Genomic DNA, 24,594 nt, shown 5'->3' on the forward strand with positions numbered 1-24,594 from the left:
TTGCGTTCATCTCTGCGAAGAGATAGCGAATCCTTCTGAGTCCTGTTCCCTGTATTACTTCAGTCTTAGTCAGAGTTCCTGCTTATGTCATATATCGGTTCATTGCCAATATATACATACGTTAGTCAGACGTTACGAATAGTTTCATTGATAGCTGTAATTGTAATACGCTAGGAAAACATACTTATTGTATATTTATCTGTGTTACGTTCATCTATCTCGATCCTGCTATTTCCTGTCTCTCCTGTCCTGTCTTTGTGAGGCACGCCATCGCCGCAACGCATTGGCTGCCTCATTCCAGTCTGTCTGGTTTTGGACGCTTGCTGTCGCTAAGTAATCGCTAGCTAGCAAGCGTTCATTCTGTCTACCTGTCCTGATCTCCTCAGTCCTGGTTTATGCGCTCAGCGCTACTTTGCGCTGAGACGTTATTACGAAAGTGTTTGTGGCTGTTCAGATCTGCACCGGCTCTGTGCACCACAATCTCCTATTGGAGTCAGTCCTCTCCTCCACTAAACTGGGGATATCCTGATCCCTTGTGCTGGTGTGTGTACCTCCTTCACGTCAGTTTATGTGTTGTATGCTGACTGTGGAGATTACACCCCCAAGCTTAACAATATGCTGATGATCTTCTCTTTTTTATTACCAATCCCCATATTGCTGTCCCCAATCTAGTTCAGGAATTCTCCTCTTATGGCTACCTGGCAAACCTCAAGATCAATTATGAAAAATGTGAAGCGTTAAACGTAGGTCTTAGCCCCCTACAACAATCACAATTAGAAAATAACTTTGCTTTCAAATGGTCCCCTAAGGCTATCACATATTTAGGCACCAAAATTTCAAATAACCCTTCCGAACTCTTCTCCCTTAATTATACCCCTTTACTAAACAGAATCAAACTGGATCTTAAGAGATGGGATGTGGCCAAGTTCACATGGTTCGGCAGAGCAAACATAATTAAGATGAATGTGCTCCCCCGGCTCCTATATATCTTCCAGACATTGCCAGTCCAGACTCCTATTTCCTTTTTTAAGGAAATCAGGATGTGCTTCAGACGGTTTATTTGGCGGGGTAAACCACCCAGGCTTAAGCAAGCCTTGGTTATACAGCCAAAAAGCATGGGGGGCATGGCAGTACCGGATATGGAATCCTACTACGCTGCTGCGGTCCTGTTGCGCATAGTTGATTGGCACCGACACGGCTCATTTAAGCGGTGGGTTGAGATGGAGAGAGATATAGCTGGGTCGCAATTACAACATTTGCCATGGATAGGGAAAACCGTTCTCACCCTGAAAGCTTCTTACCCACTGATAAATGACACGGTGAAACTCTTTCACAGGCTCAATAGCTCTCTCCATCTCTCCCCATGGCCCTCACCTATGATCCCACTGCTGGACAACCCGGGGTTTCCCCTGGGTGTGTCCGGTAGGGCTTACGGATGTTGGAGAGAGCTCCCCAGACTGCGAGCACACCACTTGCTAGACAATGGTGAGTGGGTAGATATCCTAAGTCTGCGCTCTCGCCTACATGCCCCAGCGCTCGACCATTGGTCACTTCTCCAATTTAAGCACTATCTCCTTGGTCTAGCACCCAGAAGATCCTTAGCTCGGAATCTCACTCAGTTCGAGAAACTCTGCAATGGCGAAGGCTTTATAACTGGGGGGATATCACAGTTATATTCCTTACTTGTTATTAACCCAAACCTAGCAAATTATCTGAGGGTGAGATGGGAGCAGGCTCTGAGTAAAACTTTCTCTGATGACCAGTGGCGTAAAATACTAATTCTTTCACAGAAAACATCTATCTCAGCTAAATTACAGGAATCCGGCTACAAGCTATTGACACACTGGTACTATACGCCCGATAGGTTGCAAAAAATGTTTCCCTCCTCAAGCCCCCAATGCTGGCGATGCCTGACACATAGGGGTACCCTAGTTCATATCTTCTGGGGATGCACGAAATTGGTCCCGTTCTGGGATATGGTGAAATTAATTATCTCAAAGGTTACGGGGGTGGACTCCTCTGATGATCCCTCATACTATCTGCTACATAATACCCCAAGAAGGCTTGGTAAATATAAAAAATCTCTCTCTAAACACATGATAAATGCCGCAAGATTGATTAACGCCCGACATTGGAAGTCAACGCAGACTCCTCCAGTGACCGAGTGGATCAGAGAGATCCAACACATCAAGCTCATGGAAAACCTCACACAAACAATGCACAAACGCGATGAGCAATTCAGTCGTACTTGGGCACCCTGGCATGAGTATGAGGAATCTGACGAGTTCAAACATTTAATGGCCTAGACCCCCCCACCTGAGCCATGAAAGGATTCTCCCTCCCCCTGATGAGAGTGTTGCCCAAACATTACAAATTGCACCATGGAGGGGACGGCTGTCCCCTTCATGCATTGATAGCCCCCGCGCCCACCCTCCCCCCTGGTGAACACTGCTCTCTGGATTTCTACTCTTGCTCTCTCTCTCTTTTCTTCTCTCTCTCCCTCTCTAACTTTATTTCTTCTCTCCACTCCTTATACCCTCTTTGGGTATAGGCTATCATATGAGGAATCAAGGGTGCTGACGGTGTCCCGGGCCTACCATGGTCGAAAGATGATACATATGCCACTGGACTGTGCTATAATAACTGCATAGGGTTGTGACCTGGGGAAATGATCCCTTTGGGCCCTGGGTCCCCCTCCCCTTTTCTCTCATCACCATTGACTAGACCTCCAGTCTGGCCATTAACAAATTGACTTAAGCCTTTACATGCATAATATAACAACTTGCCACACTTAACTAGCATGTTACTAAAAACTCTCCATGGCACAACCATGGAGAAATGCATAGCCTAGGTGGCACTGGGACGCCGTTAGATTTCCCTTAATATTTTGCTCTCTTGCAGGTACAGACGTCTTCCCACGGTACTGGTCGGCCGTATACATTTTGCTATGTTTATGCATTTACATAAGATGTCTGTATCACACTCTAAAGATTCTGTAAACAGCTGTTATTCTTTGTTACTCTTCTGAAAAATGTATACAAAATAAAGAATCTTTAAAAAAAAAAAAAAAGATTTCAGCACGTGAATTTCACATCCGAATTAGTCTTCCTCTGCAATCCAGGATGTGAAATTCTTGTCCAGCATTGAAAGCTGCCGCCACACGCTTGTGCACTTGTTTCAAAGTGAATTATTGGTGCTGTAGTAAATAGCAGTGATCATTCAAGCACTGTCTATTCAAATGCATGGACAGCATTTTTTACACATCGGTACCGGCTTTTCCCATCCTTCACACATTTAGCGATCGATCTTGTTTCATTCCATCACGATTGGCTATGCTTGGCACTTCCATGCTAATGCATGATGAAGAGCTATGGGGTATTGCGTATAAGAAAGGATGGTATCTAATATATCACACATGTATAAGATTGCTGAGGTTGCACAATATTTGCACTGACACTTTATTTTACAGTTTATGGTAATTTTTCACTATTTTTGTAATTTGTGTTTTACACGGTTGAGTATGTAAGGGGTATTTCCCCCCTAAGGGAGAGTGAGGTTTATGTAGATAATGTATCACGTAATTGGATATCATCAATGATAGTAATGGGCTTATGGATATATAGAGAGAGAATGATATGGGTCTAGTAGGAATGTGACCCAGTCACTGTATAGGGTGGAAGTTGAGGGGTAATGAGGGTAGTGATGATGAGATAATCACATGTATTTTATAGGTTAGTAAAGATGAATTTAAATAGCACTTTATCGAAGTATATATTTATTAAGTAATGAAAGGGTATTTAGGAGACCGTAGTAATATATGAGCACATAACTATATGGTGTGGTATTATATGGTGTAATTTACTTGAGTCATGCAAAGCGCTGTTTATAGACACTGTGCATTATGGTGATATTGCTTAGGAGTATGTTATAACAATTGAAAGCTTTTTTATATTTATTAATGCTGAGGTTGTATTTTAATTTATGTAATCCGAGCCGTGGATATAATGGTCAGCACGCCGGGAGGTAGCCTAGCAACAGAAGAGGGTGGTATTGCGGGCGGAACCCTGGGCGGAGGAGGCGCGGCCGGAATATTTTTAATGCAGACGTCGGGTTGCGATCCTTAGCCCCTGAATGAGTCACGCACTGGGCGCGTAGGGCGGAGTCAAGGGTGTACGCGCTGACGTCACGTGATCGCGAGTAGGAAGGACGGTTTGGTGGCGTGCGGCTCCAGTCTATCCATGGTGCGGAGCGTAGGTACCTGCTGTCAAACCTGCTGAAAGTGTTCAATAAAGTTGGATGTCATCTTTTACAATCGGGTCCTTCTTAGCTGACTTCCGGATGATTGTGATATGCTGATATTCAAGATGCGCTTCTGGTAAGTGCATTCACGAGGGGAGAGTGACGCTGGTTCCCTCATTCGGTGGTGGCACTACCCCCAGGAGTGCAAGCACGGGGTGCAAGCTATAGTGTTTTTAGACAATACTTTGCACTATGTGCGTTTTATTCTGATTTTATAGGGTATTGGAAGCGCAGTGAATCGATTGGAAATATTCAAATGCATGGACAGCATTTTTTACACATCGGTACCGGCTTTTCCCATCCTTCACACATTTAGCGATCGATCTTGTTTCATTCCATCACGATTGGCTATGCTTGGCACTTCCATGCCCCCACCCTCCCCCTGGGTTAAAATGTGAGGTAAAGCGCCGCCAAAGCAAGACACCGCAGTAGCTGCTTCAGATGGCAGTCTGAACCAGCCCTAAATTTTTATTTTTATTTTTTTAGTTTTAGGTGTGTCGGTTTCCTGATTAGTACAGTTGTAACTCCACTAGACCTGCAATGCAGTCAGATATGTGCAGCCAATTTCAAATGCAAAAGGAGGGAAGTTCCTGAGATATTTACTGGGCAGTCTGTATTTCACACAATACATTTCAAAGTACAGATTTCTGAGCATGCAGGTTCTATAAGATTTGAACAGAAGCTGCAAACTAAAATGGAAATAACATTTTTAATCACATCAAATTACAAAACAACGTGTGTACTACTGATGCAACAGAATTTTAATGTATTTTTTTTTTAATTGTAATTTAATTTCATAACAATTTTGCTTAATCTTTGTTTTTTAAAACATAAATCACAAAAAATAGGATAGAATGTCCGTGTACAACAATGCATAACACAGTGCAGAGAGAGGTGGGGTTTCTTTAGTAGCACTAAGCATTTATTGCTAGTGAATGCAGAGAACACATTTTCTATCATTAGAGACTTCACTTTCTGTACGGTTAAAGTTTGACGGTATTATAATTTCTTAAAAGCTTTACCTGAGGCTTAGTGGAGTCTTCACAGTACGATACTGAATTATTGACGAATGAACCTGTCCAACCAGTTGTTATGACTTTGTCAGGGTTTTCGAGATAATTCCGTAAACGATCATCCTGCATATAAAAGAGAAACAATTGGGATTTCCAAAAAAGTAGGTGTTTGTTTTTCAATTCAAAGATATCCATCAGTATAATCCTTGTGATTTAAAGTGTAACAGTCAGGCATAAAATAAAAAAAAAAATCAATTCTTTATTTTTTATCAGGTAAACAAGTAATGAGGATGCTAACCAGGCAATCCAAAAGTTAAAAAAAAAAAAAAAAAAAAAAAAAAAAATCACTCTTAGTTTTCTTCTTCGTAAAACATAATTCCCCAGTTTCCCTGGCTTTTATTTGGTACATCTGCCGCACAAAGGAAGTTGCAGGACATGCTGGGTTTTCTTTTTTTTTCTTCTTTACTTTCCCCTCAGACATAACTAATGCAGCCTGAATGGCTGAAGCCTCTTTCCCTCCCACACCTCTGTTCTTCTCTGATTGGCCAATATTTCTCATGCTGAGACAATGCACTTTCTACTGAAGAGCTGGGTGGGAGTGTCTGAAGACTAGGAGGAGGGCGGCAATGATACACAGAGAGTAAGGGAGGAAAGTTGAAGAGAAATCGAGAGCCCAATATGTTGTAGTATGTCAAAATTGATTGGATCAATGAAACAGTGAGATGGTAATACTGACAAACACGGGTTACCACCTAGGTAACTACTCATTAGGCAGGTGAGGAGATTAGACCTGTCCTCACTCAGGATTAAGAAGTCGCTCTCTGTAGATAGGAAGAAAGGGGGTAGATCACCCCTCCACCTGAAATATATTGGTAGGTGAGCAGAGGTGCCAGAAGGATATAAAGTACAGTATACATTTTTTTTTTTTAAATTGCTGGGAGGAAGTGGTGGACTCGCCTCCGTTAAAGCAGACACCAAGGACTGTAAATATATAGATATACACATTTATTGAAAATACCCTAAAGATGCAACGCATTTCGCGGGCACAGCCAACTTCTTCAGGCAATAAACAGCAGCAATTTAGTTATAGCAAGCACACAGAGGCGCTCTGCTTGCTATAACTGAATTGCTGTTGTTTATCCCCTGCTTATTGCCTGAAGAAGTGAGCTGTGCCCGCGAAACGTGTTGCATCTTTGGGGTTTTTTTTTTTTTTTTTTTCTCAAACTCAGCCGGTATGTGACCCAGATATGACCATGTGACAGCTGTGAAGCCATCATACGTGGGTCTCAGGTCTGCATCATAGTTTGATTTTCTTTCCTCTCCTCCCCCCCTCCCTCACTCCATCATCACTACAATATATCAAATATTCCACCAGTGGCTCAGGTCAAACTAATTATAGTAAGAAAGAGAAAAAAGAAAGTAAGAAAAAACAAAAAAAACACAAACACCAGCAAAAACAAAAAAAACTCCACCTACCCATCTTAACATTAAGTGGTTAATATCCCTTTCCGACCACCCACTTATTTTATGGGCATGCCCTCCATGCATGAGCCATCAGGGCCGGACCGAGCCAATGGAGGGGACAGGCCTCATGCACAAACAGGTCACATATCTAAGCTGAGAAGCAAAGCAATTACTCTTATTTCACCTTTCATACACATTCATATAAGTGCCTTCTATACTTCAACATATATCCATGCATCTGCACATTCATCCATCCATTTATCCTTACAATTTCAGTTGGTAATATAGTGGTTATTTGGTTCTTTTCTCCTCATCCCCTCCACTTCGAATACTTAACTACATATTATATGTTACTTATTTTTTCCCATGCAATTTTCCATTCCTCCATTTGTTTGTTGGTGCCAGCATCTTCTACACTGCCCTTGCCACCTTGCAAAAAATCTGACATCATCCATATCCACTCTTCCATACTGGGAGCTTCGGGGTTCTTCCAGGATTTTGCTATAAGTTTCCTGGCTACAATTGCTGCAGGGATTACTAGTTTATTTGCATGTCTTAAGCTGTCAGGTTCCATGCAACTCAACAGAGCGGTACTGGGATGAAAAGGGGAAGGAAGTTTAATGAAATCTCCTATCTCTCTCCAAAAGTTCTGTATAACCGGGCACGACCACCACATATGCATATATGAACCAAACGCGGTAAGACATCTCCAACAGTTCCCATTTCCGCCTTTAAATTTAGCCATCTTAGAGGGTGTGAAGTACCATCTCGTCATGAGTTTATAATTAACAAGTTGAAATGAGGTATAGCTGGGGGTCCAAATTTCCTGGAATACTGCTCCCCAATCCAAGTTTTGGATATGATTTAGGTCTTGTTCCCAGCTTCTACAGAACTTAGGTAGAGGATCAGTTTGACAACTGTCAAGAAAAAAATATAAATTTGCAGTCATTCCCTTCCCCACCCTCGAATGAAGAAAACACTTTTCATAAATATTTATGGTTTTACTTATATTATCCTTATGTTTGGAAAGGTAGCTCCTGACCTGGAAGCTCCACAGCCCATTATCCATTCTGACCATGTTATAGATCTCCCTCAATGTGGGATCTCTGTGGCCAACCAAGTCTAGGATTCTAACATCTCGAGGGAGCCCACTTTCCTTGAACCACCCTGAAGTTAAGCCAGGTTGAAAATCTGGGTTATTGCGTAGAGTGGTTAGTAATGATATTTTATTGCTCTTTGACATAGATCTTATAACTTCCATGTGGGTTTTAATTGCAGGTGCTAATAATGGATGGCTGATAGAAGGGAGGAGTTTTGCTACCGTGTGGGGGTGCCATGAATCCAACATATCGTAATTAAACAGACTTCTTTCATATGTTGTCCAGAATCTCTTCGGGTCGCATATCCTGAGATCTAAGATTCTTTGCAATTGGAAACATTGGGCATATCGTTTAATATTTGGTGCCCCCATTCCTCCCAATTTCTTATGCCTGCTTATTATCTTATATGAAATTCTGCGGTTTGGTGTTCTCTATATGAAATATATTGTTCCAGACATTATACCAATTCCTCTGGATGTTTATTGGCAAATTTTGTACTGTAAATATTATTTTAGGAAGAATTTTCATTTTTATAAAGTTGATTTTCCCAATTGTATTAAATTGGGCATTTTTCATTTTACTCAGTATCTTCTCACAATCTTTTTGCACTGGTGTATAATTATGTTTGAATAGATCATTGAAATCACTACATAAGTTGATACCGAGATATTTAATATGAGAATTGGTATAATGAATGCCATACCTTAATTGTAGGGTACTCAATATTTCGGCGGGACTTTTTATGTTTAATACTGTAGTTTTAGAATTGTTTACTTTATAGTTCGAGTATTTGGAAAATTCAGTTATTTTATTTGCTGCTTCGAAAGAGGTCAGGGGATTGGTTAATGTCAAAAGAAGGTCGTCCGCGTATGCTAGTAGTTTACTTTCATAGTTACCTATATGCCACCCAGATATCTCCCTGTCAGAATGGATCATGCGTATTAACACTTCTATGCCTAAATTGAATATTAGTGGGGGTATTTTCAATAAATGTGTATATCTATATATTTACAGTCCTTGGTGTCTGCTTTAACAGAGGCAAGTCCACCACTTCCAGCAATTTTTTTAAAAAAGGTTATGTACTTTTATCCTTCTGGCGCCTCTGCTCACCTACCAATATATTAGAGTAAGGGAGGAAAGGACATCAGGATTGGCTTCAAGATAGACATGGTCAAAATGGAAAATCCTAAGTATTTTCTCGTTTTTTACTATAGAAAAAACTCTAAAATCAAAATGTGGACAGTGCAATAGATATCTTATGTAAGTGGAGCAAGTATTTATCTACTTACCATATATATTCGCAAGCAAGCCAAATTTTTCACCCCCCAAAAGTGGCCCAAAAGTTGGGGGGGGGGGGGGTGTCGGCTTGCTTGCGAGTTATTTTCCAGGGTGGGTGGGTAGGTAGGTAGTGCCCCTCCCCGCTCCCCCCACGGCCGCTATTACCTTAGGCGGCGCCGCTTCCTCTATCCCCGTCCTGCTCCGATAACTAATTCACAGCAGCGTGCCCCTCGGCGGCTGCTGTGTGATGACGGAGGAAACCATAGAGAGCAGTTCCCATAGTAACGGCGATACATATCGCCGCTACAGGAAGCCGCCCTCTATGGTTTCCTCCGTCATCACACAGCAGCCGCCGAGGGGCGCGCTGCTGTGAATTAGTTACCGGAGCAGGACGGGGATAGAGGAAACGGCGCTGCCTAAGGTAATAGCAGCGGCGGCCGCGGGGGGAGCCGCACTAACTACCTACCTACCCACCCACCTAGCAATACTGGGCACTATGCTAGCTATACTGGGGCACTATGCTAGCTATACTGGGCACTATACTAGCCATACTGGGGCACTATGCTAGCTAGAAGACAAGATAAAACAGGAGCGCTCTATGGTGCATTAACGTTTTATTTCTGTTAAAAAAGGCTAAAAATTGCACTTACAAGATGTAAATGCTATAAAAGCATGTCGCCCAAGATCCGGGCTATGAGGATTCCCTTTCTCCCTCTCCTTCCTCCGAATCCCAATCGCTGTGGCCAGTAGCAGGGATGTCGAGATGGATATCAAACTTGGGGGTGGGTTGGGATCGTCGGGACCTCTTAGTTCAGTGCCTGTAGCATCATTACGCGTTTCGGCGTGCCTACGCCTTCATCCTTCACGTCCGCCTAACTACCTGTGACCTAGATCCTGGCCCAACACAGTTCATGTTGAACTGCCCCGACCTGTTCATACCGGTATTCCTAAAAATTGTTAACTGTTCCTTAAAATCAGGGATATTTCCTGCTTTACTGAAGGAAGCAATCATCAGGCCTCTCCTCAAAAAACCCTCCCTGGACCCAGATGCAATGACCAGCTACAGACCTGTCTCTAACCTTCCCTTTCTGGGCAAGCTAATTGAAAAAGCTGTTTACCTCCAGCTAGAAGCCAAAATCCTACAAAACAACAGTTATGACCCATTCCAGTCTGGCTTCAGGAAACACCACAGCACTGAAACGGCCCTCATCCAAATATGCAACCACCTGCTCATGGCAAGAGACAGAGGAGAGTGCTCCATCCTCATACTGCTAGACCTTTCTGCAGCCTTTGATACAGTTGACCATGACATCTTGATAAACAGACTACAGGAATACTGCGGCATTGATGGCATAGTTCTTCAGTGGTTCCAATCCTTCTTGAGTGGCAGAACCCACAAAGTGTCTATGGGGCCCTTCCTGTCCACCCCTGTATCACTTAGGTATGGGGTGCCCCAGGGCTCAATCCTCTCTCCCCTGCTTTTCACGATTTACATGTTACCGCTGGGAAAACTAATCCAAAAACATGGCCTGACATACCACTGCTATGCAGACGACACTCAACTATATCTTTCCTTCAAGCCTGGTGTGACAGACCCAACTCTAACTATAAACGCCTGCTTACGTGAACTACAGCAATGGATGAATGACAACTGGCTGAAACTAAATGCAGACAAAACTGAAGTCCTTCTGATAGGAGGGCAGAGCATGATAACAAAACAACTTAACTTGCAGTCTTCACCACTGGGAATAGGAGGCACGGATCTGCGCAGCTCTGATCATGTGCGTAGCCTGGGAGTTCTAATTGATTGGGATTTAAACTTCAGAACTCAAATCTCTGCTGTGGTGAAATCATCCTATTTTCACCTGAAGAACATTGCAAAAATCAAGCACCTCATACCCCCAGAAGATCTGCCAACCTTAGTCCACGCCTTCATCACATCCCGACTGGACTACTGCAATGCTCTCTACACTGGCCTTCCAAAAAAGGTCTTGTACCGACTACAGCTGATACAGAATACTGCTGCCAGACTGCTAACCAACCAACCCCGTCACTGCCACATAATGCCAGTCCTGCACTCCCTTCACTGGCTACCTATAGAATGGAGGGTCCTATTCAAGATCGGCCTACTGACATTTAAATCCCTGAATAATTTAGGCCCTGGATACATGAAAGATATGTTGCAGCTGCGTAGCAATCCCCGCGTTCTCAGATCAACAGGTTCTAATAATCTAGTCATACCCAGAGTCCACTTGGAAACTTTTGGTCCCAGAGCCTTCTGTCATGCTGCCCCTACGTTTTGGAACTCCTTACCTCAACAGATCAGGACAGCTCCATCCCTGGACGTGTTTAAATCCAGACTGAAAACCCACCTGTTCAGTTTGGCATTTGCAGAAATATAACTTTTGTTGTGTGAATACTTCATCCTACTAATTAATGAATCTGAGAGAGCCTAAGCACTTTGAGTCCTATGGGAGAAAAGCGCTATAGAAATGTTATTGTATTGTATTGTAAGTGCAATTTTTATCCTTTTTTAACAGAAATTAAACGTTAATGCACCATAGAGCGCTCCTGTTTTATCTTGTCTTCCAGTTTTCATCTTTCCCATGAGTATTGCTAATTGGTGACATCTGTGGGAGTTAAATCTCCGGGATCCTATGCTCAGTTGGAGCGCGGTTATTGTTGTTGACACTATGCTAGCTATACTGGGGCACTATGCTAGCCATACTGAGGCACTATGCTAGCCATACTGGGGCACTATGCTAGCCATACTGGGGCACTATGCTAGCCATACTGGGGCACTATGCTAGCCGTACTGGGGCACTATGCTAGCTATACTGGGACACTATACTAGCTATACTGGGACACTATACTAGCTATACTGGGGGACTACCTACCCATACTGGGCACTTTACTAGCTATACTGGGCACTATACTAGCTATACTGGGTCGCTACCTACCTATACTGGGCACTATACTAGCTATACTGGGACACTATACTAGCTATACTGGGGGACTACCTACACATACTGGGCACTATACTAGCTATACTGGGACACACTTGGGGGGGAATCACGTGGCCAGCATTTCATACATCGGCTTATATGGGGGTCAATCATTTTTTCCTGTTTTTTCAGGTAAAAGTGTGTGTGTGTGGGGGGGGGGGGGGGGGGGGGGGGGTCGGCTTACATGCGGGTCGGCTTGCTTGCAAGTATATACGGTATATATGTGTGTGGTTTTTCTGAGATAGTATAGCTGACAGCTCCTCTTTAACTACTTAAGGCCAACAGGCTTACACTCCCCAAGTGACCCGGCCATTTTTTACAATTCAGCACAGTACAGCTTTAACAGTTTGCTGGACGGCCATACATCTTAGCACACAAATGAGCCTGTCCTCCTTTTCTTGCCACCAACAGAGCTTTCTGTTGGTGGAATCGGATTGCTGCTGCCAGGTTTAGTTTTTTTAAAATTAATTTTATTGTAATTTATCTTTTAATAAAAAATGACTTTTTTTAAATAGAACAAATAAGTGTAATGATTGGTGTCAGCAACACAGATTTTCTGATTATTGGTGATCTGCAGTATCACCAATAATACAGACGCTATACCTGATTATGTGGTGATCTGCAGAATCACCAATAATACTAGTATAGCTAGACACAGGACACCCAATGTGGTATAGGGTTTGGTGTAACAATATTCAGAGAAGTTATCTCCTGAGAAGCGGGAGATACAGACACTACTGCAGCCAAGGATTCCCTGAGGAGCAGGGAATCAGACTGCCCTGCAGCCAGTGGACCCCTGAGAGAGCAGGGACCACTGACTGTGCCGCAAGAAGATCTCCTGAGGAGACGGAAATACAGACTGTACTGCAGCCAAGAATTCCCTGAGGAGCAGGGAATTCAGATTGTGCTGCAGCCAGTGGACACCTGAGGAGCAGGGACCACTGACTGGGCTGCAAGAGTGATAACTGGTGGAATGAGTGATTATGATCGAACTGCAGCCGAGGATTCCCTGTGGAGCTTGGAATCAGATAGTACTGCAGCCAGTGGACACCTGAGGATCAGAGACCACTGACTGGGCTGCAAGAGTGATACCTGGTGTAATGAGAGATAATGATTGGATTGCAGCCAAGGATTCCCTGAGGAGCAGGAAATCAGACTGTACTGCAGCCAGTGGACCCCTGAAGGGTAGGGACCACTGACTGTGCTGCAAGATGATCTGCTGAGGAGCAGGTGACCATAAGCCTGTGCTTGCAGCTAATGTACACCTGAGAGCAAGTGTCACAGAAAGTACAGTAAGGCTGATCACCTAAAGATTAGGTGACAGCCAGAAAGGTCAGACAAGCCAGGTCAGCAACACATGGACAGATAAAGTACAGAGATGGAAGACTGATTCGGTATCCGGGTACAGGCAATGTCGGCAACAGGTTATCAGATAGGCGGAGGTACCGAATCAGCAAGCAGGAGAGAGGTCAGGAAAGCCAGAGATCATAACAGGTAACAATGTATGCTTATTTTGACGTAATTTTCAGTTCAGGTTTTCTTTAAAGTGAACCAGAGATGGTTCACTGGCGCTAATTTGTACTTACCCGGGTCTTCCTCTAACCCCTATGTCCCTCACTGTACTCAGCCCCTCCGTTAAGCCGCTATGACTCCCAGTAATCTGGGTATGCGGGACTCGGCCACGCATTAACCCTGTCGCACTCCCATCCACTGGAGGGTTCTGAATGCTCCAGGGGACGAAACGCGGTGGGGGGCACAATGGCTGCGTTGTGCATGCACAGAAGACCACAACTGGGAGGCGACTGCCCTAATTATCGGCAGTCAAACTGCCAGAAAGGAGGGACCGAGGAGGGCGGCAAGGGACTCAGTGTTGCTAATGGGGCTGGAGGAAGCCCCGGGCAAGTATAAATTAAGCCTAGTGTACCATCTCTGGTACACTTTATGGTGTTCACACATCTCCAATCAGCGCTGCTAGTAAGGACCATACTCAATCCTGAGGGTGACACAGTGGACAATCAGCACTATACAGATATGTTGCTTGGTTATAGCTAAGCAGCTTGTCCTGTTTAAATGAAGAGGGAAGGAGGGATGACTGATAAAACTGATCCCATGTTTCTCCATGAGTTATACATACAAGCACCACTAGTGATCACAACACATTCCCTCTATGTACTGAGTATAAAGCTGCTACTACTACCAGTAATGAAACTAATACTCCAAGCAAAGTTACTGTGACTACCTAAATGGTATTATAGCACCACTATACACTGACAAATAGTGCCAGCAGCAAACTTACTAATATACTTTTGTGTTTATTAAAAACATCTGTTGCCAAGGCCAGTGTCATGTAGCATTTCAACATACATTGCTTGCCATTCGAATCGCATGACTGTACGATTCTGGCAGGCACGCAGAAGTTTTGTAGAACACATCCACAATTTCTATAGTTGTGCATGCTACGGCTATAGCGATGCGCCTGATGCGGCTTTGCATTGGCATGGGTGCCACGTCCGATTCAGAAATACAATGACAAATAGATCCAGCAGTTCCATCTTATTAATATACTTTTGTGTCTAATAAAAACATCTGTTGCCAAGGCCAATGTCATGCAGCATTTCAACATACAAGCAATGTATGTAAATGTATGTAGAGAACACAACTGCAATCCTCCCTGTCACTCCCTGCTGCCTCCAGCCACACACATTTCCAGGAGGCATTCATGGCTTCCGTCTTCTCCCTGTGCAATTCCTAGTGACCATGCACAAGCATTGGCTCCAAGGTTTCTAGAATGTGGACACTTCCACCCAGTGGCTGAGCATGACTGGAGGAGAGAGAGGGGGCAGTGTCCCCTAGGAAAGAGGGAGTGGGCAGGAAGGTTATGTGGGCCGAGGGAATAGTACTACTAGCATGACCCTTCAGCTTAGTCATTCATCACAGAATGCCACTTTTAGACTAGAGGGGTTCAGGGGAGGGGTAATAGAGGAAAATTATTTTTACTAGGCAAGTAAGAGGGTTTTTTACTATTATGTTTGACATATTTTATCTGCAAACATCCTGCTTATATGCCAAAAAGCAGGATGAGAGTAGGTACAATAAAGGCTTTGCTAATGATCTTTCCTGTACCCTGGGAAGAAATTAGTTTAGCTACAATTCTCTATCATTTAACTCTGCTTCTAGCCCCTGTGCCATCAGGCAGGGGGCTTACCTTCTGCCCTTGCAGTTAGGATTCCAATGTTTTATTTTATTTAGAAGAAACATGCCCAATATTTTGGGGTGAGATCTCTGGCTTATTTCAAAGGACATTCAAAAAGTATGTCACAGTACATTTTTTTGTTTTTCGATCAGAGAAATTCCAATGATTACTCCATTTAGTGGAATAGTTTTTAAAAATCCTTGGAGGTACCATACACGAACGTTCGATTTTTCCAAAAATTCAAGAAAAACCATTGAATATGAAGAAAAAAAATTAGTTTATCTAATAGTATTTTCTTATACAATCTACCACACACTTTACAATTTCACAATCACCCAGATTATTCCAATATGTCTGATCAGATTTTAATCGCAAAAGCAGAATAATACTTCATTTTTCGACCTCCCCAAATAAAGAAAGGATTCTTTTCTATTTTCTCTTTACTCGATCATTGGTCGAACAAACAGGAAACGCGAACGTTTTAATTGTACCGTGTATTGGCACCCTTACCCTGTCCATGATCCACTGCTCCAATGCTCCCTGGTTAAGGGCTCTGCCTCTGACACAGAAGACCTGGGTTCAAATCTCGGGTCTGCCTGTTCAGTAAGCCAGCACCTATTCAGTAAAGAGTTTCTTGGGCAAGTCTCCTTAACACTGCTGCTGCCTACTGAGTGCGCTCTAGTGGCTGCCTCGCAAGCGCTTTGAGTCCGACAGGAGAAAGGCGCTATACAAATACTGCAATTATTATCTTTATAGATCAACTTGCCAACCTGCAACCTAGTCAATAGATTGAACTACATTTTAGATAAAATTATATGTTGGCAATTGCACTGAAAGCAATGAGGATTTTTACACCAAACACTCACCAAACACCATAACACCGAACTGAATAAGGCATCATTACAAAGTGAGGAAGCTGTCTGTATCTGATAAGTTTAATTTATCATCACTACGTACATAACAGCTATGCCATACTTGGAGACTTACCCCATTATTAGTAACTTCATTGTAACAGTTGCAGTGGCGCAAGTACCAGGAAAGTGATATATTGATGCAACTTTTGTGGTTACCTTCAACTGAAAGATAATGAAAAACAAAAATTGAAAAATAATACAAAAAGGCAATGCATTACACAAGGGTCAAATTTCCTGTTGCATAGACAGGTGATAGGAAGAAATATTTGTTTTTAACGTTAAGATAAAGAAGCTGAGCTAGTAGCAAAATCACAGCAGAAAATGCCATACAGTTATAAAAACTCAAAAATAAAGCTCAATTCCAGAAATTTTTATAATTTCCCTCTGATATGATTTGCATTTTTCAGCTCTTCCACCACCCCCACCACAATTCTCTACATATTCAACCAGTGCCTTAACTTTAAGGCTTGCATGACCCCTCACATTAAGTGGCTCACACTGCTGATTTGCACCCCTCAAACACCTCCACTGCTGTATGGGTGATGCTGTCCTTTGGGAGCCACACTTTCCTCTTTGTGAACAATGGGGCAGTGACTGGGTGGCAGGCAAGCCCCAACTCCTTCCACAAGCTTTGGAAAAAGGGGCTCATTTAACCCACTGATGGTGATGGCCAACAGGGATGAGTATGAGGGGGCGTTGGGTGGTAAAAAGCACTACAGTGGGGAAAATGGCTACAAGGGGCTCATTACAGCCACTTTTCCCATTTCCTGTTTCTCTTCCTGTGGTCCAAGACTTTAATCACAATCTCTTGACTGGTTTTTTTTAGGGGCTTAAACAGTGTTGCATTGTAGAGCGGCTACTTGAACCTCCAATGCAGCCAAAATGATTACCATGTGCACTGCTGTACATTACAGCGCTCAGCACAAGCACCTACTTTGAGATCTGCAAAAATGTTAAAAGAACCATATACTATTTAATGTTCACACTTTTGCACTGCTCTGTGTCAAAGTAATTCACAGCAACAGTGTGCAATACAAGAGCACAACCACCTTTATTGCATGGTGTGAACAAGTCCTCCTGTGTTTTGTTTTACCCCAAAGACTTCTACCAGGACAGTCTTATACCAGGTTTCACTTCCTCATACACAATAATGTAATGACTTAAATTACATGAAATAGAAAGACAAATATACTTCGGTCTGTCAACAGCAAAAACCTGTCCAACAAGTTCACAAGTGCAACTGTGCTCAAAGGAGCAACAAAAATTACTTTATTGTTTTTTGAAAGAGGAACATGAGTTACATTTTCTAAGGTAGAAAAGGGAGGGTTAGAACTGCTGCTAGATTTTTATTGATGTGCTGATGTCTGTGCCCCTGAGGTGGCAATTTCGTCCCATTTTGCCTTCTGTTGTGCAATAAATTTACTGATCTTCCTCTGAATTACAATTTTCATTTACTCATACAAATAACTCTAAAAATTGGGAAGCTGGTCCCTGGTACTATAGCAATTTCTCCAAAATAGTATATACATAGTGAACTTTGTAGGTGTGAAACAGATCATGATAGCCTAAATTGAAAGATAAATGAATGATGACTTGTATGTCCATATAAAGTACTTTTAATTCATTATGTAGCCATTTAGCTAGTTACCCAATACCTTAATATATACTTTATATGTCAACTAATCTATGACTTTTTGCTATTCAGACCTCTCTAAAGCCCAATCTACACGATACGATTACGATTCTATTTACGATACGATTAAATCCGACATGTCCGATCGGGATTCGATTCAATTCGATTTGCCATTGTTTTGTAATGGCAAATCGAATTGAACTGAATCCTGATCGGACATGTCGGATTTAATCGGATCGTAAATAGAATCGTAATCGAATCGTACAAAGAATCGTATCGTGTAGATTTGGCTTTAGATCCTTTTGGAGGATCTGGTGTTACGTAACAGCTGTCAGGACAACAAAGTGAGCAGCAACGACCCACCAGGCCTGCGGTAGTGCTTGTCTGCAAATATCAACTGCACACATCTGAAGATACAGATGTGTTCAAAATAATTCAACCCCCAATGCTGTAAAGGGTTTTAGGGAATTTAGTGTACATTTGTAATTGTGTTCAGAATTAAATCTTACAAGGACTTTTTAAAGAACTAAATGCAACTAAAATGACATCAATTGTTTTTGTAATACAGTATTAAATGTTTTTTTGTGTGATTTCTTCATTGACACAATTATTCAACCCCTTAAAGACTACCACTCTTAAAGAGACTCCGTAACAAAAATTGCATCCTGTTTTATTATCATCCCACAAGTTCAAAAAGCTATTCTAATGTGTTCTGGCTTACTGCAGCACTTTATACTATCACTGTCTCTGTAATAAATCAATGTATCTTTCCCCTGTCAGACTTGTTGGCCTGTGTCTGGAAGGCTGCCAAGTTCTTCAGTGTTGTGGTTCTGCTATGAACTCCCCCTTCCAGGCCCCTCTATGCACACTGCCTGTGTGTTCTTTAGGATTAGAGCAGCTTCTCTCTTCTCTCTTATCTTTTACAAGCTGGATAAATCGTTCTCTGAGCTGGCTGGGCTTTCACATACTGAAGAACTACAGACAAGGGCAAAGCTGTTTGCAGGAAGAAACAAGCAGCCTGAAACTTCAGTGCATGAGAACAGGGGGAAAGAAACACACAAATGATCTCTTGAGATTCAAAAGGAAGGCTGTATACAGCCTGCTTGTGTATGGATGTATTTTCTATGTGTGGACATACTGTACATCAACCTACTTCCTGTTTTGGTGGCCATTTTGTTTGTTTATAAACAAACTTTTTAAAACTGTTTTTAACCACTTTTAATGCGGCGAGGAGCGGCGAAATTGTGTCAGAGGGTAATAGGAGATGTCCCCTAACGCACTGGTATGTTTACTTTTGTGCGATTTTAACAATACAGATTCTCTTTAAGAACAGAGGTTCATTCAAGTGTTTTTGATCAGGTATTGAAAACACCTGTGGATGTTAACGAGCAGCAATCAAGCATAATAAGCACCAATTACACAGTTTTAAAATGACTGTGATACTCAGCTCCTTCTAGACATTTACTGATGTGTTTACAAACATGGTGAAGTCAAGAGAATGGTACAGGAAGACAAGAGAAGAGGTGATTTCTCTTCACAGGAAGGGCAATGGCTATAAGAAGATTGCAAAGATGTTAAACATACCAAGGAAGCATCATTCACAAATTTAAGGCAAAGGGCACTGTTGAAACCCTACCTGGTCGTGGCAGAAAGAAGATGCTGACTTTGACTGCTGTGCGCTACCTGAAGCGCAAAGTGGAGAAAAGTCCCCGTGTGACTGCTGAGGAACTGAAAACTGATTTGTCAGATGCGGGTACTGAAGTTTCAGCTCAGACAATAAGGCGCACACTGCGTAATGAAGGCCTCCATGCCAGGACTCCCAGGTGCACCCCCTTGCTGTTTCCAAAGAATAAGAGTCGACTGCAGTATGCCAAAAGTCATGTGGACAAACCACAAAAGTTTTGGGATAGTGTTCTGTGGACTGATGAAACAAAATTACAACAGTTTGGGCCCATGGATCAACGCTATGTTTGGAGGAGGAAGAACAAGGCCTATGAAGAAAAGGACACCTTGCCTACTGTGAAGCATGGCGGGGGGTCAATCATGCTTTGGGGCTGTTTTGCTTCAGCCGGTACAGGGGAGCTTCAGCGTGTGCAAGATACCATGAATTCTCTTCAGTACTAGGAGATATTGGATGAAAATGTGATGCAGTCCGTCTGAAACCTCAGGCTTGGGAGACGTTGGACCTCTCAACGGGACAATGATCCCAAGCATACCTCCTAGTCCACTAGAGCATGGTTGCAGATTAAAGGCTGGAACATTTTGGAGTGGCCATCACAGTCACAAGACTTAAATCCGATTGAGAACCTCTGGTGGGACTTAAAGAAGCGCGCAAACCTAAGAATGTGACTGAACTGGAGGCTTTTGCCCATGAAAATGGGCTAAGATACCCCTAGATCGCTGCAAGACACTTGTGGAGGCTATGCTTCACGTTTAAAAGCTGTTATAATTGGAAAAGGATGTTGTACTAAGTACTAAGAATGAATGTCACTTGGGGGTTGAATAAAACTGATGATGTGAGCACAGAAAAGACATTTGTGGTTATTTCATTATAAATGTTATGTTATATTTGTCTGACTTACAAGTGCCCCTTTGATTTAATTGTAAACAAGATGACTGAAATGATCAAAATCAATGTCAAACTGGCCAAAACACTCAATTTCAGTGGGGGTTGAATAATTCTGAACACAACTGTATATGGTAAGTCACAGAGCCTGCCATCAAGGCTACTGTGATTTCCATTCTCCCTACCTGTACAATAAAATAGACTGACAATGGAGTAGACTGGCCTGGAAGCTGATCCATATCTCCCCATTGCACAGAGAATAGGTGGGCACCAACAATGCCAAAACAGTTACTGTATAATCAACCCACCACTGCACCAGTTAGCCAGGCAAAGAGAAACTGGCAGCGGGTAAGGTTAGGTGTAAGCTACAAGGGATGGTTAGGGACAGATTGGGAGACTCAGGGGTTTTAAAGCTCACATGACAACCATAACTGAAACACACACGTTCTTGCTTGCTATCTAAGACTGCAAATGGGTGATTTATGTGTACCGTATATACTCGCAAGCAAGCCGACCCGCATATAAGCCTACCCCCCAACTTCTTTCTGAAAAACCAGGAAAAAATGATTGACCCTCATATAAGCCAGGGGTAGGAAATGCTGGCCGTGTGATCCTCCCCAGTGTGTCCCAGTATAGCTAGTGAAGGGCACTAGCCCAGTATGGGTAGGTAGTGCCCAGTATAGCTAGTGAAGTGCCCAGTATAGCCAATATAGTGCCCAGTATAGCCAGTATAGTGCCCCAGTATAGCTAGTATAGTGCCCCAGTATAGCTAGTATAGTGCCCCAGTATAGCTAGTATAGTGCCCCAGTATAGCTAGTATAGTGCCCCAGTATAGCTAGTATAGTGCCCCAGTATAGCTAGTATAGTGCCCCAGTATAGCTAGTATAGTGCCCCAGTATAGCTAGTATAGTGCCCCAGTATAGCTAGTATAGTGCCCCAGTATAGCTAGTATAGTGCCCCAGTATAGCTAGTATAGTGCCCCAGTATAGCTAGTATAGTGCCCCAGTATAGCTAGTATAGTGCCCTAGTATAGCTAGTATAGTGCCCCAGTATAGCTAGTATAGTGCCCCAGTATAGCTAGTATAGTGCCCCAGTATAGCTAGTATAGTGCCCCAGTATAGCTAGTATAGTGCTCATTATAGCTAGTATAGTGCCCCAGTAAAGCTAGTATATTGCCCAGTATAGCTAGTATAGTGCTCAGTATAGTGCTCAGTATAGCTAGTATAGTGCCCTGTATAACTATTATAGTGCCCCAGTATAGCTAGTATATTGCCCAGTATAGCTAGTATATCTAGTATAGTGCCCCAGTATAGCTAGTATATTGCCCAGTATAGCTAGTATAGTGCCCCCCATAGCTAGTATAGTGCCCAGTATAGCTAGTATAGTGCCCCATTATAGCTAGTATAGTGCCCCCCATAGCTAGTATAGTGCCCCCCATAGCTAGTATAGTGCCCCATTATAGCTAGTATAGTGCCCCCCATAGTTAGTATAGTGCCCAGTATAGCTAGTATAGTGCCCCCCATAGCTAGTATAGTGCCCCATTATAGCTAGTATAGTGCCCCCATAGCTAGTATAGTGCCCCATTATAGCTAGTATAGTGCCCCATTATAGCTAGTATAGTGCCCCCATAGCTAGTATAGTGCCCTCCATGGCCAGTATAGTGCCCCCCATGGCTAGTATAGTGCCCCCCCATGGCTAGTATAGTGCCCCCCATAGCTAGTATAGTGCCCCCCATAGCTAGTATAGTGCCCCCGCCTCAAGCAACCCCTGTCCCCCGCGGCTGCCGCTGCTATTAGCTTACCCTGCGGCTGCCGGCTTCCAATAGTCCCCTCTCCGTCTCCCGGGCATGTAAATAGATCACAGCAGCTCACTCCACGGCGGCTGCTGTGTGATGACAGGAAGCTGTAGGGAGAGCGGCTTCCTGTAACGGCGATGTGTATCGCCGTTGCTATGGAAACCGCTCTGCCTACAGCTTCCAATCCTGTCATCACACAGCAGCCGCCGTGGAGCGAGCTGCTGTGATCTATTTACATGCCCGGGAGACGGAGAGGGGACTATTGGAAGCCGGCAGCCGCAGGGTAAGCTAATAGCAGCGGCGGCCCGCGGGGGGGAGCGCACTACGACCACCGACCAACGTGACTCGCAAGCAAGCCGACCCCCCAACTTTTGGCCCACTTTTGGGGGGTCAAAAATTCGGCTTGCTTGCGAGTATATACGGTACATTAAAACCAGTTATGATCAGGTTAAGGTTAGTAACAGTACATAAACATAATTAATTTTGCCATGAGACTTTATTTAACTTACACTTGATGTAAATGTAGGAATCCCGAAAAAGAATCTTCCCAAAACTGAACTGTGTACCATTCTGAAAAGTAAAACAAAAATAGAGTGAGAAGAACCAAAAGCATAAGAAAATGCATTGCAAATGCAGATACATTCAATTCACTTTAAGGAGACCTATACATGTGGTTTGTTTATATTTACATAAAAAGCATACTTACCTGGCCAAATACACCCCCCCCCCCCCCCCCAGATTCCGGACGGTTAATTTATTATAATACAGGTGAATCTCATTATAGTGAACTATGATATAGTAAACATCTAAATATAGTAAACTTAGTCCTCAGGTCCCAACAAATGCATCTGTAGAAATTATACAATGTATGACCAATGCTGGTACAGTAAGCATATTTCCATGGTCCATTGGCGTTTACTTTAAGGGGATTCTACTATACCCCATTTGCATCTTGACCATAGTAGTGGAAAAAGGAACACTGCCATCTATATACCCTGGCTTTGTGATCACCAGTTCTACTGCCTGAGCTGCCATAAAAATGCCTGAGACTTATGTATGACTATTACGTACTTGCATGTGTTTCCATAATCAGCGGCCACAAATCTAAATGTTGCTGGTTGGTATGGTCATTCAAGCTGAGCATAGCACAATGGCTTCACTGAGCAGTGCAAAGATGCAGGGCCCACTTACATATTCTTCAAGCAGCAGAAAATCTCGTGTTTAGAGAAACATTTTAGGATAATGCTACTATTGTCATTCATAAAATAACAATGCTGCAATTACATTAACCACTTCAGTACCAGCAGTCTCTGGCCCCTTAAAGGAGCTCTGTCACGAAAATCTTAAAATTTAAAAAATACATGTAAACATATACAAATAAGAAATACATTTCTTCTGGAGTTAAATAAACCATAAATTACTTTTTTCCTATGTTGCTGTCACTTACAGTGAGTAGTAGAAATCTGACATTACTGACAGATTTTGGACTAGCCCATCTTCTCATAGGGGGCTCTTAGGGTTTCCTTTATTTTTAAAAGCACTTAGTGATTGGCAGTTGCTCCGTCCAACTGCCAAAAAAGTGTACGGTGAGCAGGGAGGATGTCCAGCATCATTGTATGAATATTTTTCAGGGAATGTCTTTATAAAGAATAAAGGCCATGGTGAAAATCCCCTATGGAGAGATGGACTAACCCAAAATTTGTTAGTAATGTCAGATTTCTACTACCTACTGTAAGGGACAGCAACATATGAGAAAAGTCATTTATGACTCATTTTACTCTGGAAGAAATGTACTTATTTTTTGTGTGTTTCAAATTTGAAGATTTTCGCAACAGTTCCTCTTTAAGTACCAGAGACCGCTGGTACAAAAAAAAAAAACAGGTTTAGCGACGACACGCTGCACAGACCCACTTGCCACTAAAGCTCACTCGTTCTGCCGTTGCTCTGACGGCAGAGCTCTGCGAGCTGGTCAGAGCCAGTGAATTACAACAAAACCACATTTGCAGACTTACAAGTCAGCTCAATTAGTCTTAAAGTAAACCAAAGATGTCAAATTGTAAAGATTTGATACTTATCCGGGGCTTCCTCTAGCCCCATAAGCTCATCTGAGTCCCTTGCTGTCCTCCCGTGGTCTGCCGTTCAGCTCTGGCATCACTGAGCCTGCACTGGCGCAACTGCTCAAGCCCTCATCGTGACGTCATTCGCAGAGCGCTCCCGGCCATGGTCGCGCACTGTAGGATGCGCATAACCAGGTCAGAGCAGTGATGCTCGACTCCGGCAACCCAGAAGAGGGTGCCAGAGGGCATTTACAGGAAGCAGAGGGGCAGAATGAAG

At 43.1% G+C, this 24,594-nt stretch overlaps 1 protein-coding gene and 1 long non-coding RNA gene across 3 annotated transcripts in view; one reads left to right on the plus strand and one right to left on the minus strand.

Annotated features, from left to right (window-relative positions):
* TMEM87A (transmembrane protein 87A) overlaps nt 1-24,594 on the minus strand; it is a 117,629-nt gene that overhangs the window by 85,338 nt on the left and 7,697 nt on the right. For both annotated transcript variants that reach the window (XM_068253449.1, XM_068253448.1), the window contains exons 2-4: nt 22,770-22,830; nt 16,340-16,428; nt 5,322-5,435 (exon numbers count right to left, since the gene is read on the minus strand). In XM_068253449.1, coding sequence (XP_068109550.1) covers nt 5,322-5,435; nt 16,340-16,428; nt 22,770-22,830 — 264 coding nt within the window. The remainder of the gene's footprint in view (nt 1-5,321; nt 5,436-16,339; nt 16,429-22,769; nt 22,831-24,594) is intronic.
* LOC137531728 (uncharacterized) lies at nt 6,539-8,149 on the plus strand. Its single transcript, XR_011023722.1, has 2 exons — nt 6,539-6,602; nt 8,055-8,149. It is a non-coding gene; the product is annotated as an uncharacterized lncRNA (long non-coding RNA).

The sequence above is a fragment of the Hyperolius riggenbachi genome, chromosome 9 (genome assembly GCF_040937935.1).
Source record: "Hyperolius riggenbachi isolate aHypRig1 chromosome 9, aHypRig1.pri, whole genome shotgun sequence".
Classification (NCBI taxonomy): Eukaryota; Metazoa; Chordata; class Amphibia; order Anura; family Hyperoliidae; genus Hyperolius; species Hyperolius riggenbachi.